Below are 15,794 nucleotides of genomic sequence, written 5' to 3'. Positions count from 1 at the left end.
CATACTTTCTCTAATGTCAGCAGTTTATTTAGAAAAAAAATGGAGATAGTCTTGATGTAGAATGATTTTATTGCAATTTTTTTTTGGGGGGGGGGGGGTGTACATTTTTGCCACGAAGGTAACCAGAGGGTTGTAAATTTGAGGAGGGTATAAGGGTTAAACTATTAGATGTCATCAGGTTGTTGTCTATACATTACCCACATTTTAGTTGAGAGGGCCATAGTTACACAGTTTTTTTATTAAAATGTGTTGGCTAGAGCTGCAGTGATTGAAATATCTCAACTTACCATTTTATGCACAAATTCCTAGATTTCACATGTTCCACCTTCTTAATGTGAGGATTATCTATCAGGTGTTAAATAATCACTAAATATTTTTTTGAATCAATGCACATCAATATTAGCAACTTTTTGAGAGGGGAACATTTTTTTAAATTCAAGCTTTTTAAGTGTGATTGTTTCCGGTGTTTTTACTCCTCAGTGACGATAAGCTGAAAAAATGATAGATGGATTAATCTACTAAAATATTCACTAATTGCAATCTTGGTCTGTTTGTTCCATTAACTTGGACTGAAGGAACTCAAGTTCAGGTCTAATATTTTGGAATACATGCTATCAAGTTGGGGTTGTACATAGTGTATAATTATAGCCATCGTTCTGATACAAGGTCTTTTAGAATCAACATTAATAGACGCCGTGTGTAATTGTGTGTTTGCAGAAAAAGTTACCTCAGTTGAAGAGCCTGGACCTGTTTAACTGTGAGGTGACCAACCTGGCTGACTACAGGGAGTCAATCTTCAAGCTCCTCCCCCAGCTCACCTACCTGGACGGCTATGACATCGATGACTGCGAGGCCTCAGACTCCGATGGCGAGGGAGACGGAGTCGAGGATGAGGAGGATGAAGGTGAGTTTACGACCAGCATGACACATGTTCATACCAGTTGGTTAGAAAAGAAAATCTACATATTATTGGCATGTCGTGTGTTCATTAAATGACCTTTGTTATTGAAGTTTATTTAATATATCAACCTTTGTTTTCCAGAGGGAGAGTCAGAGGACTTTGAGGAAGAGGAGGATGACGAGGACGTAGTAGCTGAAGAAGATGATGAAGATGATGACAGTGGTGATGATGAGGTATGTGTAGGTCCTTTTTCTCTAAATTTCAGGTAGTAAAATAACAAGTGTAAGGTCCCTTTCTACTAGAGCCTGACTGATATGGGATTTTTGGGGCCGATACCGATACTGGGGGCTAAAAAGAAGCCAATATCCAATATGTTGGTATATATTGGCTGATAACCGATATATGAAATAAGAACATTGATCTCCACAGAATAAAATAATCTTATATTAGATAATTGTGAACAGGGGGATTAACAGTTGCATAAATCTTTGTTTATCTCACAAAGATAATTTACACAACTTTCAAACGTTGTATAATAGTCTTATATTAGACTAGTATGTGACCTGTGGGGATCCAGGGATTGTAGATGTGGTAGTTTTATAATAGTTTTAAATAATTAGAGAAAAAGTACAACTTACCATAAAATTATGTTTTCCCTCACAAATTTTGATGTGTCTGCTTCATGGCACTAACCCTTCCTGTGTGGACTAAGGACTAAACTGAGCATGTGCAGAGTGAATTAGGCGAGTCCTAAGTTGTTCCTGATTGGAGCAATTGCAAGAGTTACAGCTGACCCGTGTTACAACTGTCCGATTAATCGGCCGGTTGATCGATCGGTCGGGCTCTACTTTCTACTACCTAAAATGGTTTTACTGTTCAAATAGTGTTTTGGTGATTATGTTGGATGGTTACTGATTCAAGTGAGTAATTATAATTAATAGTGGCCACAGATAAAGAAATAAGATCAACAAACATAGACAGTGATTAGTGACTTGGAAATGGTTCATTCTTGCAACAGACCACATCTGATCTTTTTTCATTAATATAGTTTGACCTCGTTGCAGGTGCCGTTTCTTTTGTTGTTTGGTGATATTACATGTATGATTTGCAGTAGCAGTTCCCAAACTTTTTCAGCTTGAGACTAGGGGTGGGCAATATGGCAAAACTATCATATCACAATTTTTAAAAAATAAAATCGCGATCTCGATTTTATCACGATTCTTTCCATTGATCTTTGAGACTAATTTGCAAGTTTCTGTACAGTGCAACCAAACAATTTCTCTATGTAAAACATAGCCCTTAAAGAAAAGAATAGAACACACAATTTAGCCCAAAGAACCTTCCAGAACATTTTTAATTTAAATAGTTTGTGCAGTTTTTCCAATATGTGCCAAGAACAAAAACATACTAAAATGTAAACAACACTCTGATTAAGTGCACTCTTGCAACATAAAAACTAAACTGCACTTGGTTTTTGAGGTAGCTTTCAATAAACACGAAAAGTTAATAAAAAATACAGAACAAAATATCAATGAGGTTTCAAATAATACCCCAGGCTTAAGACCAATTTACATATGTAAAGCAAGCATAAAGGTTCATTTATGCTCACTTTATGTACGTAAATAGCTGCGTCCATTTCTAACGATGTCATGCATCACTGCCTTCATATTTCCATATTTCATCCAATGCGTTTAAATGAGCATTTCTCAATCAGTGCACCCAAGGGTGCCACTTATAATTGCCATACTGGCCAAATACCATGAAGAAGAATAAAAATTTTTGAGAAGAAGAAAGTCATTGATAACAAACATGGCAACGACAGAGGAGGTTTTACTAATGTGGACATTAACGTTGATATTCAGAAGGGTAGTTGTCATAAATATGTCTGTAGTTTTTTACTAACTCACACAGTCACTCTTTGAAAAGTTCTGCTGTTTTTGGAAATTATTCTCTTCAAATGTCAACACTGCTTCCACAGTTACCAGTGGTACTGCTCCATATTCTCCATCTGGGTTTGCATTCGCAAGCTCCCAGAAAATGGACAGAATTATGTACGGAATGTACGCAGAGGACAGACAGACTGCTCGGTCCGTAGCCGTCTGCGTCTTTAAGGTAGAGCAGAAATGAGCCCTTAAAGAGCAACTCGCCTGTTTAGCTATCAGCCATGACTCCCGCTTAGGGCTGCACGATTTTGGCAAAAAAAAAAAAATCCAGATTTTTTCCTCTAAAAACTCGATTTTCGATTTTGATTTTTGGGTAAAACTACAAAAGACAACAGAAGTCAGCATGTTGTTTTCGTGAGCAGCCCACAATGCAAGGCACTGTTCTGACCTCAAATCTGTGATGGTATCATGTGATGAACCCACAGAAGTTTATTTTTTCTTAGTTAAATCTTTATTGAATGAAGTAGAGTTTACAAACAATGTATACAACAAGAAAATAACATAAGTTTGCCAGGGGGAATACACTACAATACAATTTCCAAATCAGAGCAAATACTTCTGTTTTTTATAGCCTTTTTGTTTCCAGATTTATCCAATAGCTTTAAATAAAGTTCAACATCTTTCAAAAAATAAATATTTGGTTTTGTGTTACAGAATTTACCTTTGTGAATGAAAAATTTAGCAAGTAAGAGGACTAAATTAATCATTAAAAAAAAAAATATATATTTTTTTTTTTCTTTTTGGGGTATCTGGGCCCACAGAAGTGATACCAGTGTAAGTCAGTGACAGGCATCAGTTATGCGTGGACCACGTAATATGAGTGATCCCCATGGGCTCTATTTAAACTGGGGGATCTGTGTGTGGAAGAGACCGACCCAGGACACGCTGGAGGGATTCTATCCATGGAGCTGGTGTATGTGTGTGGGCAGAGGCTGCCTGGGCTCCTCTGCTGAGGCTGATGACCCCGTGACCCAGACCCAGATCAGAAGAAGACAGTATGGTATGGATCTGGGACAACCGCATGCAGTTATATTTCAGTTGCGGGATCTGTGCGTGAAGCCACGGCTTATATTGCTGTAAGTACTGCGGGCTCATCAACACATTTAAAGTCCGGTTATTACACGGACTTCTGTGACAGACTGCTGTCACTGATAGGAGGAAGAGCGTACGGTAGCCCGCAAGCACGCGCCCCGGAGGCACGAGAGAGATGAAATCGATTTTACGATTTCCCTTTTTTAAAAATTGTCCTAATTGAAAAATCCGATTTCGATTTAAAATCGATTAATCGTGCAGCCCTACTCCCGCTGCACAACATTTGTGAAATCCATGTGACGAGGAAGTGAACCAATTTGATGCATCTGTGTGTCAGCATATATAACTACATCCAGAGCTGTTGAATACTCTATGGCTCTGACTACATCATATTATAAACTAGGGGTATAACGGTACAGACAGATTTTGAACGCGTGCAATATGGCCGGGGATGCGTGTGTTGGTTGGTAACTGCGCATGTGCGTGCATTACTTTCCGTCCTACTTCCAATACTATGGTGGTACGGTGCAGTCCGTACCCCCGCAGAAGTGAAAGTGAAACTTTTCACTGACTGTAGACTACACCAACCTCCAGGGAAAACGCTCCGATACCAACCCTACATTTGTGTGTGTATTTATCCGGGGGTGCATCGCCCCCACAAACAGACGGTTGGTATGTGTTTGGCTCCACCATGTCCATACTGACATTCTAACTCATCAATGCCATGATCCAGTTCAATGACCGGCTATCCTAGCCACAGTGTCGCAACAAACCGGCAGCCTTCAGACAGGTGTGGACGGACGGAAAAGGGCAATTAACCGACAATAATTTAATCGAGCAAATTCTTATCGACAACTAATCGTTAGTCGATTAATTGTTTACATCCCTACTCAGAATGTTACATTTTTACCTCAATTTTTCAAAAGGGAACCCCCCCCCCTTCTGCACCATCCCCCCTGCTTGGTCACTTCGCTCGCTCACCTACCTGTGCTCCCTCTTACAAATTTTTTCTAGAAAAACCCCTGCACACACACACACACCTCTACTCAAACATTTTTTTATGTCACTACTTATAAAATATAGACTCAAATCTTTTCCCAAAGTCTGCTCTCCCCAGCATAAAAACTGCTACATCTACAACTCGTGGTTCCACACAGGTCACATACTAGTCTAATATAAGACTGTTATACAGCATTTTAAAGTTGTGTAAATTACCTTTGTGAGAAACAAAGATGCAACACATGTCCACCATTATCTAAAATAAGACTATTATATCCTGTGTATATCAATGTTCTTATTTAATATATTGGCCAATATATCGGTTATCTGCCCATATATTGGATATCTGCTTTTTTTTTTTTTTTTAGCCCCCAATATTGATATTGGCATTGGCCCCAAAAATCCCATATCGTTCAGGCTCAAATAGAATTCTGACCCTCTTTATGGAACAGTGACCCGTGCCCAAAAAAATCACCAAAATTGTAAAAAAGAAGAAAGAAAAAGTTTATTTAAGGTATATATAAACACAAAACATGTTATGTAAAGCACAAAAATGGGTTTTGTAAGAATTTAATTCAACGCTTTATTAGTCAGTGGGCCAACCATGAAAAAAGCTGCTAGAAATGGCAGTTGGTTGGTTGTGGAGGGTCTTGGTGACTATGAGGATTCTGCTGATTTTCATAGTACATGGGTTACTAAATCCAAAAGTGCAATGTTCAACTAAAAGTAGGTGGACATGGCCCATTGCCATGGCGACAAAATTTGAGAAGTTCAACCTATTTTCACATACTCTACCAGACTCAGACCCAGAGCCTGACCCAGATCCAGACTCAGAATCGGACTCAGGGTGTTTTCACACTGGGTAGCCGGATCTGTGCCGTACCTGGACACACTCACACCTTTCATGTATCTGCATTTCATAAAGATGCAACTTGCATAACTTTAAAACGCTGTATAATAGTCTGATATTAGATAATGGTGGACATGTTTAACAATTGCATCTGTGTTTATCTCACAAAGATAATTTACACAACTTTAAAATGCTGTATAATAGTCTGATATTAGATAATAGTGGACATGTTAACAGTTGTATATGTCTTTGTTTATTTCACAGAGATGCAACTTACACAACGTTAAAACACTGTAATATGCTCTCTAAAACTTGCTTGAATAAAAACTAGAATGATCTCCTTGGCGTACCCGGACAGCATGTTTCCACAGGGACGTTTTTCTCATGGGGCACTAAAGTGTAGTGTTACATTGTTTTACAAAGTCACAGATTACCATGGAGTAAAATAAATGCAGTTTCTTTCTCAGTTTCCTCTGTTCTTTTTTGCTGTAGCCGAATGAGTGTGAGTGGTGTTGGTGCACTTCGCTGGTCGGTGTGTGGGAGGGGGAGGGGCCAGGTATTGGGGCAGTGTGCAGCACACAGACACAGGATCTCCGCGCAGCGAAAAACTTAAATTGATGTATTGGCTACATATTGACTAATGTTGATTAATCGGTGATAAGCTATCAGGCTCTAGTTTCTAATCTTGTGCTGGGCAGCAGAAAAGACCTGACCTGGGCTCCGGAGCGGAAAGAAGCTGGCAACATGTTAAAATAGCCAGTGGTTATTGAAACCCCTGGTGTTGGATAAGTGTACGATGTAACTGTGAGCTTCGGGGTAAAAAAAAAAAAAAAAAAAAAAAAAAAATCAGAAAGTCGGTAAGGGGGCGCTAGCCGAAAGTATGAGGGGGCAGCACCCCTGTTTCCCGGTTAAGAAAAACAATTGAACCTAATTCACTCTGCAACCTAATTATGTCAATGAGTTCACAATAGGGGTGAAACGATTCCTCAAGTAATTCGAGTACCTCGATTACAAAAAATGATAGAGGAACTTTCTCTGCCTCGAGGAATCGCTTATTTAATTGTAAAGGTCAAAGCACGGCATTTCGCACGAGCTATTTAATTTGGCAGAACACACTTATGTTACTCATGCAGAGGAAGACAACGGAGAACGTGGAAGTGTTTGGATGAGCAGAGTGTTCCCAGAATATTTAAGTAGCGTGCACTAAAAAAAAGTAAAGTAGCCTGAACAACGTTATTGTGGGGTGGAATGTGCCACCGCATGCCACAGGGGCACCTCACCAAGGGGGTATTGGGGGCATGCCTCCCCAAGAAAATTTTGATAATTTGGGTTTATTTGGTGGCCTCTGGTGCATTTTAATTGTGTAATATTACTTATCTCTAGCATTTATATTGTCATGAGATTTGTGTATTTAAGTACAGTTCCATCAAAATGTGACACTGAAAAACACACAATATTATGGAGCTGTTTTAAGTACACAATTTTCATGCAAACTGCACTTTCACCAGTAGTATGTGTGTCTGGTCTTTTAGTAAAACTCTGTAGTATGCTGTCTAGTTTGTAACATAACTGCATATTTAACATAGATGTTGTGCATTTTTTCTGTGATTGGTTTTGGAACAAAAAAAAAATTCAGTTAACACAATTTAAATATCAGTAATTGGTGATGGATTTTAACTAGGGCTGGGCAAGTTAACGCGTTATTACCGCGTTAACGCATTCATTAAATAACGATTAAATAACAATTTTTTTTAATCTCCCGTCAATGCCGTTCTGCCTTTTAAGCAAGTCTTAGTTCATTTATACATACAGACTCTTATTTTGAAACTCATGCTTTTATTTTGGCGCTCCACACACACCAAGCGCCGGTGCTCTGTGTACGTGTGTGTACGGCTGAGAGGAGAAAAGCCAGTGAACTTCGGCTATCTAACTATTGGCCATCTTGGCAGAGTGACCAAAAATATTGAACTTTTTCATGATATTCTAATTTTTTGAGATGTACCCGTGTGTGTGTGTGTGTGTGTGTGTGTATGTGTATGTATATATATATATATATATATATATATATATATATATATATATATATATATATATATATATATATATATATATATAAATAATGTATGTGTGTGTGTGTGTGTATATATAATATACATACACATAAGGGCTGGGCAAGTTAATGCGTTATTACCGTGCTAACACATTCATTAAATAAAGCTGACAATTTTTTTAGCTCATGTTAATGCCGTTTTATTATTGTTCTGCCTTTCAATCAAGTCGTAGTTCATTTATACATTTGGACTCTTATTTTGAAACTCATGCTTTTATTTTTATGCACCAAGCGCCGGTGCCGGTGTAGCAGAGAGGAGAAAAGTGAGCGAACTTTCCGAGTAATGCTGAATCAAACTTTAACTCCTGCAGAAGCAATGCCTGTATGTATCAATCATTCTGTTGTTTGCTAAATAATTTAACATGCAAATGTACTGTTAGAAACATGTTTATGACATTATTTTGGATGTGTTTATTACAGTGTGTTATTAACATGTTTATGCTAGCATTCAGAGATGGGTCGCTAATTCTTTATGCAGGCTCATGTTAAGTTTATGTAAATTCATTGGTTGTGTTTAGGTATAATATGCCAGCCTTTGAACTAACCTTTACTTATTTACGATGTAATTGTTGTATTAGCAGTCAATTTAAGTTCATAATAATTACATCTAAGCATTCTCTGTGAGTATGCATATCATTAATAGACATAACTAATTGAATTATTTTGTTTTTATTTTATACTTTCACTCTGTCAATCTGCATGATGTCAAGTATGTACATTATAGCTGCAAACTTCAAAGAGGACATATCTTGCATCGTCAATTCAGAGTTTAGCTTGCTGTCTTGCTCAGACTAAATACAGACGTCTTAGCGAGGACAGTACACTCCTATTCTTCTGCCCCTGCTTGTGTGCGTGTAGCGATTAGCTCGGCAGATAGACAACAGGTTTACCAAGAAAAGCCGGACGCCCAAAACTTCTGTCCAAATCTTTTACTTGAGACTCGCCGCAACATACATACAAAATAGGTCTCAGTTCTGTTCACTGCCTTAGTACATTTACATGGCATTATACATTTAAATGAATAGGAAGAAGATTGCTAGCTCAATGCTAACTTGAACGGGGAACTCCATAGACATGTTAACGATTAGCATTTACAGATTAATTTAAGATTTACATCTTTTTATTCAGCAACAAAGGTTCACATCAGAGATATTTTATACTATTCATTCTTACAACATCTGAACATAAAATATTCACAGGCAAACGTTTTTGGGGCCATACAAACAGAGTGAAAGAAACGTGTCTGTTAGTTCCTTCTCATGTCCGAACTGACTACAGGAACACCGCAAGGACAAAACATACGTTAGTGCAATTTATTCGGATGACTAGAGGGCCCCCTTTGGTTGCTTTTAACAACTGAATGTCACATATTATTGGGCTTATTAGTATTACTATTTATAAGTGGGCTTAAGACTCCTGTCAATCACTCACAAGTGGAAATAAACTGGTGTGGACATAAACATGGAGAAAAGTACCAGTCACATGGACATTTTCATTTTACATGTCTTCAGATGGTGGGGTTGAGAGAGCCAAAGTTGCTTGGAAGCACTGCAATTTGGAATTATTTTTTATCACCGGAGTACTTCAAGTCTGAAATATCACTGAAAGGAAATGCATGCTGTTGATGCCCCCCCCCCCCCCCCCCCCACACCATATAACTATGCAAGTAATCGCAATTAAGAAATCCACACGATTAATCGCGATTAAAAATTTTAATAGCTGCCCAGCACTAATTTTAACCCTTTCATGTATCAATTATGAGAACCTTAGTCAATATTTTTTTCTTGAGTGATTTTTTTTTTTTTCTCTTAAGGCATAAATAAAACAATGCAATTGAATTTTTTTTTTTTTTTCAACACTGTTTTTCATGGAGTTGCAAAAATGTCCACTCAGCTGGACACCATGCGTTTAATTTTTGAAGCGAAGATACATGTATTTAATTCCCTGCGCAAACTATGTGTGAGACCTTAACTAGGGGACCATAGTCTTATGGAAACCTAGGCACTAGAAGGTTCAGTGGCTGGTGGAGGCTCTGGAAAATAAAATATCAATTATAAAGCAGCTCAGAGCATTACTGAAAATGCCAAAATTAGATCTATATGGCAGGACCCAATATATTTTCTAAGTCCACACATGAAAAAAATGGGCAGAATTTCCCCTGTATTTTGTCATTTCACTCATTCATAAAAGTTAAAAGAACAAATACAAAAGATCTGTGAAATGTTTACATTCATGATCTGAGATTTATTTTAGAGAGAACAACAGTTTGCAAGCATAGATTTAGATGTATTGTAGGGTAAATACCTGTTCTCTTGCTTCCTCTTGGAAGACATTGTCTTACATAAAACAATTTATTCAGAGTTTTACTCTCATCAGCACCATTTCGATTCCCACCCTTATTGCACACTCCAAGCAGACTTTCGTTTTCTTCTTTGACCAATTCATGGTAGAAAGCTACACGGAGCGCGCTTGGCTGTTCCCGGGGATTTTGAGTGCTTCGGGATCATTCAGACGTATGTCCTGAGTATTTATATTCAGACGGTTTCAATGTTGGCTGAGGATCTGAAGCAGCGGGGGCCGGGGAAGGGTTAACACTAGCGTGGACCGGGTTTGTGCTCTCGCTTGCTAGGATGGACTCAGCCGCAGTCGAACGGACTGGGTCCGTGCTGCTATCCCTGAATCTCTGGAGCTTTGTCCATGCAGGTGCCTTTTGCCATGTTTTCAGAGGCCAAACATTACAAACTGCACACACACGCCTGGAGTACCGCTGCTTCTTCAGGAAATGAACAGTACTGTGAGTTTTCTAGGTGCGGTAATCGAACACGGTTGTCATAATAATTAGAATTTAAACGGTAATACTAACCGTTGGAAGTTTTACCGCAGTTTATTATTATTATACCGGTCATCGTTACATCCCTAGATTGTTAAAAAAGTAACCTGCAGACAGGAGGGTGTCAATCTGTGATTCCGCAGGCTGCAGGCGCTCTCGGAACACTCTGCAAGAACAGGTAATATATCATTAACAATTAGCTCTGGTGACAGACTCGACATACTCTTTATCTCATAAACATAAAAGATCAAAAATAAAATAAAATAAATAAAGACAGGTAGCAGATACAAAAGAAGATGGATACATAATATCAACTAATAATTATCTGTATACACACACACACACACACACACACACCTGTACATGGACTCATACATTCATACATGCAGTCATATCTACCTTTATGTAATCCCAAAACGTGTCCCAAAGGGTCACCCCCTCCCCTCTGTCATCACCTAATCTACCAAGCATACATTCATAGGATGCCGTTTTAGTCATTGCACAGACCCATTCTTTCATCTATGGAGTTTCTGATGTTTTCCAATGTCTTAGAGAGACTCGACAAGCTGTTGTACCCACTGAAATTACTGAAAAGTTACATTTGGTTATATTGGGTAACTGAGGTTTATCCCCCAGTAAGCAGAGCTCTGGGTTTGAGGAGATTTCTGCTCCAAGCTAATTACTTAAAATATTTAGAATTTGAGTCCAGAAGGGTCTGATTAAAATACATTCCCACATACAGTGAAGGAAATTTCCAGGTTTCTCTTGGCATTTCCAACATAAATCATCACCCAATAGTTTGATCCCATACAATCTAGATGATGTGTAATAGTATCTATGCATTACATTATATTGCGTAAGTTTACCCCTTGCCCCTCTCACATATTTACCACAATCAGCCACAATTGTTGCCCACTTATCACTTTCAGTCCCTCCACCAAGGTCCCTCTGCTAAATCATCTTTCACTGGTTAGAGTCATTAGTCATTGGTGAGAGAAGAATTAGCAATTTTATAAAATTGTGAGGCTTTTCGTTTTCCAAGTGGAAGTTTCATTTATTGTCACGTTGTTATCAGTAATATTGTATGGCTTTGAGAAAACGCAACTCCTTATTTGCAAAAATTTCCAAAAATTATCTTTTCCAACCAAATTAAATTTCTGCATTAGCTTATCATATGACAAAAACACCCCATCTTCAAATACATCATTAATGGTGCTTAAACATCCAGCGTGCCACTGTTTCCAATACAGATTTCTTCTCAATACAAACATCAGGATTGTACCAAAATGATGAGTATCTTTGTAGAGTGTGTAAATTCAAACATTTCATGTACTCTGCTGCAGACATCCTTTGAATGTAGAAGTATTGGATTTGTGATATTAGACCTTTTTTGTGATAATGTCTCCATAGGTTGAAAAGGTGATCATATCCCCTTCTCTACCTCCATCTAAGCTACTTTATCCTCTGTAGCTTGATAGTATTTTGCTATTTTAGCCATCTCAAAAGCTAAATAATACAATCTAGATCTGGGAGGCCCAGCCCTCCTCTCTCTTTATGTGCACATAACTTTCTTAGTTTTATTCGTGGTCTTTTCCCACCCTATAAAAAATGTTTTATTACATCATCCATTTGTCTAAAAATAGTAGATGGGATTTTAATTGGTAGCATCATTGCGACATAACTGAACTGTGGGGTAACTATCATTTATATAATGTTAATTTTTCCCCACAATGTGTTTTAATTTTCCCCATTTATCAAGGTTTTTAATCCTCTGAAGTAAGGGGTTAAAATTTAGTGCCACAATTTTGTCTATATCCTCAGAAAGTTTGATGCCAAGATATTTCTTTCCCTTACTACCATCTAAAATTAAACTTCTCCACCACAGATGAAATGCATGACTTAGAGAGAGGCATTGCCTCAGATTTGCTCCAGTTAATGGAATAGCCTGAAAATTTTGAAAAGAATTGTATAGTGTCTATCAGATGTGGCAGAGAGGTTAAAGGCTCAGATACTACTGCTAAAATATCATTAGCATATAATAAGAATTTATGTTCATTATCTCTTCCCCGAACGCCTCTTATTCCAGAGTGTGCTCTCACAGACAATGCTAGAACCTCTAAGAGGATGATGAACAATAATGTACTCAATGAACATCCCTGTCAAGTTCCTTGGGTCAGATTGAAGAAAGGGGAGATAACTTCATTTGTCATCACTGCTGCTTTAGGTTCTTTATGCAATATTTTTATCCATGTAATGAAGTTAGAGTTGAAGCCAAAATGAGATAGGGTGGAGAACAGAAATTGCCACTCCACCCTATCAAAGGCCTTCTCTGTGTTTAAAGAGATGGCAGTTATAGGAGCATTTTGGGATTGACTCAACCACATTAAGTGTAGCAGGAGTCTAATATTATCCATTCAAGTTCTGTTCTTCATGAAACCAACCTGATTGGGGTGAATAATATTCGGTAAGACCAGTTGTAGACATGTCGCTAAAATTTTTGTAAGAATCTTACAATCAAGATTAAGCAGACTTATAGGTCTAAAATTGGAGGGGTCTGCTGCATCTTTGCCTCTTTTGGGAATTAGTGAGATTACAGCTTCATTAAAAATTGGAGCTACATGACCCTTATCAAATATCTCTTGATATTCCCTTTGTAACACTGGTACCACAATATCTGCAAAGGCTTTATAATATTCCACTGGGAGTCTGTCATAACCTGGTGATTTCCCATTTTTCATAAAAGAAATTGCCTTTCTTATTTCAGCCTCAGTTATAGGTGATTCCAATCCATCTGCCTCCTGAGGTTGAAGCTTAGGTACATCTATATTAAGGAGAAATTGTTCTCTATCCTCTTGTGAGGTGTTAGGAGATATGGACGATATGTATACTTTTCATAATACTCTTGGAATGTACTATTTATAACTTTAGCAGCGAAAAATTGTGTATCCCCTTGTTTTATAACTAGAATGGTATTATCAAATTTTTTTCCCTTGAACTGTCAAGCCAATAATGTCCCCATTTTTTCTCCACCTTCGTAAAAGCTTGTTTTTATTCTATAAAGTGTGTATTCTGCTTTTTTGTTATATATCTCCTGTAAAGAGTATTTAAGCTTACATGGTTCTTGAAATTTCCCATCAGAAAAGTTTTTTGACAAATCTAATTCCCTATCTTTCATTTTCATTTCTAAATCTTTAATCCAGCTAAGGTTCATTCTTTTCTTTTTAATGGCTTGTGCTAGGAATTTCGCTCTTATAAATGCTTTTGAGGCTTCCCACACAGTAGTTGTTTCATCAGTGCTACCAATATTAATTGCAAAAAAGGTTTTTAAATCTTCATCTATTGTCTTTCTAAAACTTAAATCTGACATTAATCCAATATTTAGTCTCCATCTACCTCTCCTTTCAGCTTTTAGGTTGTCCTTAATACATGGTTCAGCTGGTCCATGATCTGTAATGGAAATTGCTTTTATATCACAGTTAGCCACATTGTCTGTCAGTGAAGTACTTATTGGAAAAAGATCTATCCTGGAAAATATTTTATGACAGTGGGAGAAGAAAGTATAATCCTTCACATTTGGGTTTGTCAGTCTCCATATATCTATTAGACATATATCTCTATTCAACATATGTAAGGCTGCATCCCTCTGCATCTTTAGTTTGCTTTAACAAAATAAACTCACATTTTTGTGAACCAGAATCAAAACACCATTACGTTTGTTTGAGAATGAGCTATGTCCCACCCATCCCACTTTAAATTTATCTGCCTCCATACCTTGCATTATGGGTTTCTCGTATAAAAACATCTGCCTCATTATTTTTCAAAAAAGATAGTATCTTCCTCCTTTCAATAGGACTACTACAGGGGTTGGACAAAATAATGGAAACACCTCAAAAAATCAACAAAATATAATTTAATATGGTGTAGGTCCGCCTTTTGCGGCAATTACAGCCTCAATTCTCCGAGGTATTGATTCATACAACTTGTGAATTGTTTCCAAAGGAATTTTAAGCCATTCTTCAGTTAGAATACCCTCCAACTCTTTTAGAGATGATGGCGGTGGAAATCGACGTCTTACTTGAATCTCTAAAACTGACCATAAATGCTCAATAATGTTGAGGTCTGGGGACTGTGCCAGCCATACGAGATGCTCAACTTCATTAGAATGTTCCTCATGCCATTCTTTAACAATTCTAGCTGTATGGATTGGGGCATTATCATCTTGAGGTGAAGGTGTTTCCATTATTTTGTCCAACCCCTGTACATTCATGTATGTTCCAAGAAATAAACTTAACTGGTCTACTAGACATGTTTTTTCCCCCTATATTAAAAAAAAAAAGAGGGAGATGATATAAGTCTTTAAATGTCTCTCTAACCATTTGTAATGAAGAAAGTTAATATTTTTTGCTTCCTTATAATAGTCACTTGCTACCATGTACCTGTGTGTTTTTGAACACTCATAATAAAACCACAGTATGACAATGCAAACTGCACTTGCCCATAAAGATGAAGCAGTGTGTCCAGCTGTTATAACTCAGCCAGTGCCTGCATGTTGAACGCTCTTCACTGTTGAAAAAGAAAAAAGAAAAGAAACAGAAAAGAAAAAAGATGCGACGCATATGATCCGTGGGGTTAACGCCGCTCCCATTGTAACCGTTCCGTGTTAGGAGAAGCCTCTCATTGGCCTGCACAAAGGCCCATTCAGTTCAATACAAACCGCATAGTCTTACATTGAATGTACACATTAGCTCATCTTACTCCATTCATCCCAGTCCATAGTTCCTCCATATCATTGGTCATTAATGACTTTCTCCGCAGCTTCTACAGTGCTGCAACTCATGTTTTTTTCCTCCATTTGAAGTGTAGCGTTGCAGGGAAAGCCAGGTATATCTAATGTCAAGATCATGTAGTCTGCGCTTCACCGGTGTAACCGCTTTCCCCTTTTACGCCAGTTCTCTAGACATGTCTGGGAACACCGATAGGCGGCATTTTTCCCAAACGAATCCTCTCTTTTTCTTGGCTGCTTTGATCACCTTATCCCTCGCTGATTGCCTCAGAAAGCGGATCAGCACCAGCCTTGGGGGCTGATCTGTGTTCGGCATCGGTGCCATTTGCCTATGCACCCTCTCGAT

The 15,794-nt window shown here is 38.0% G+C and overlaps 1 protein-coding gene and 1 long non-coding RNA gene across 2 annotated transcripts in view; one reads left to right on the top strand and one right to left on the bottom strand.

Moving 5' to 3' along the window:
• LOC115438424 (uncharacterized) overlaps positions 1–2,185 on the bottom strand; it is a 20,181-nt gene extending 17,996 nt beyond the window's left edge. Inside the window, exon 1 of the long non-coding RNA XR_003938069.1 lies at positions 2,044–2,185. This is a non-coding gene — a long non-coding RNA (uncharacterized LOC115438424). The remainder of the gene's footprint in view (positions 1–2,043) is intronic.
• Positions 1–15,794, top strand: part of LOC115438422 (acidic leucine-rich nuclear phosphoprotein 32 family member B-like) — a 26,582-nt gene that overhangs the window by 5,010 nt on the left and 5,778 nt on the right. Inside the window, exons 4-5 of the mRNA XM_030162046.1 lie at positions 718–904; positions 1,043–1,134. Coding sequence (XP_030017906.1) covers positions 718–904; positions 1,043–1,134 — 279 coding nt within the window. The remainder of the gene's footprint in view (positions 1–717; positions 905–1,042; positions 1,135–15,794) is intronic.

This window comes from Sphaeramia orbicularis, chromosome 18 (genome assembly GCF_902148855.1).
Source record: "Sphaeramia orbicularis chromosome 18, fSphaOr1.1, whole genome shotgun sequence".
In the NCBI taxonomy this organism is placed as follows: Eukaryota; Metazoa; Chordata; class Actinopteri; order Kurtiformes; family Apogonidae; genus Sphaeramia; species Sphaeramia orbicularis.
Note: the sequence above shows the minus strand (reverse complement) of the source record. Positions and strands in the feature narration are given on the sequence as shown.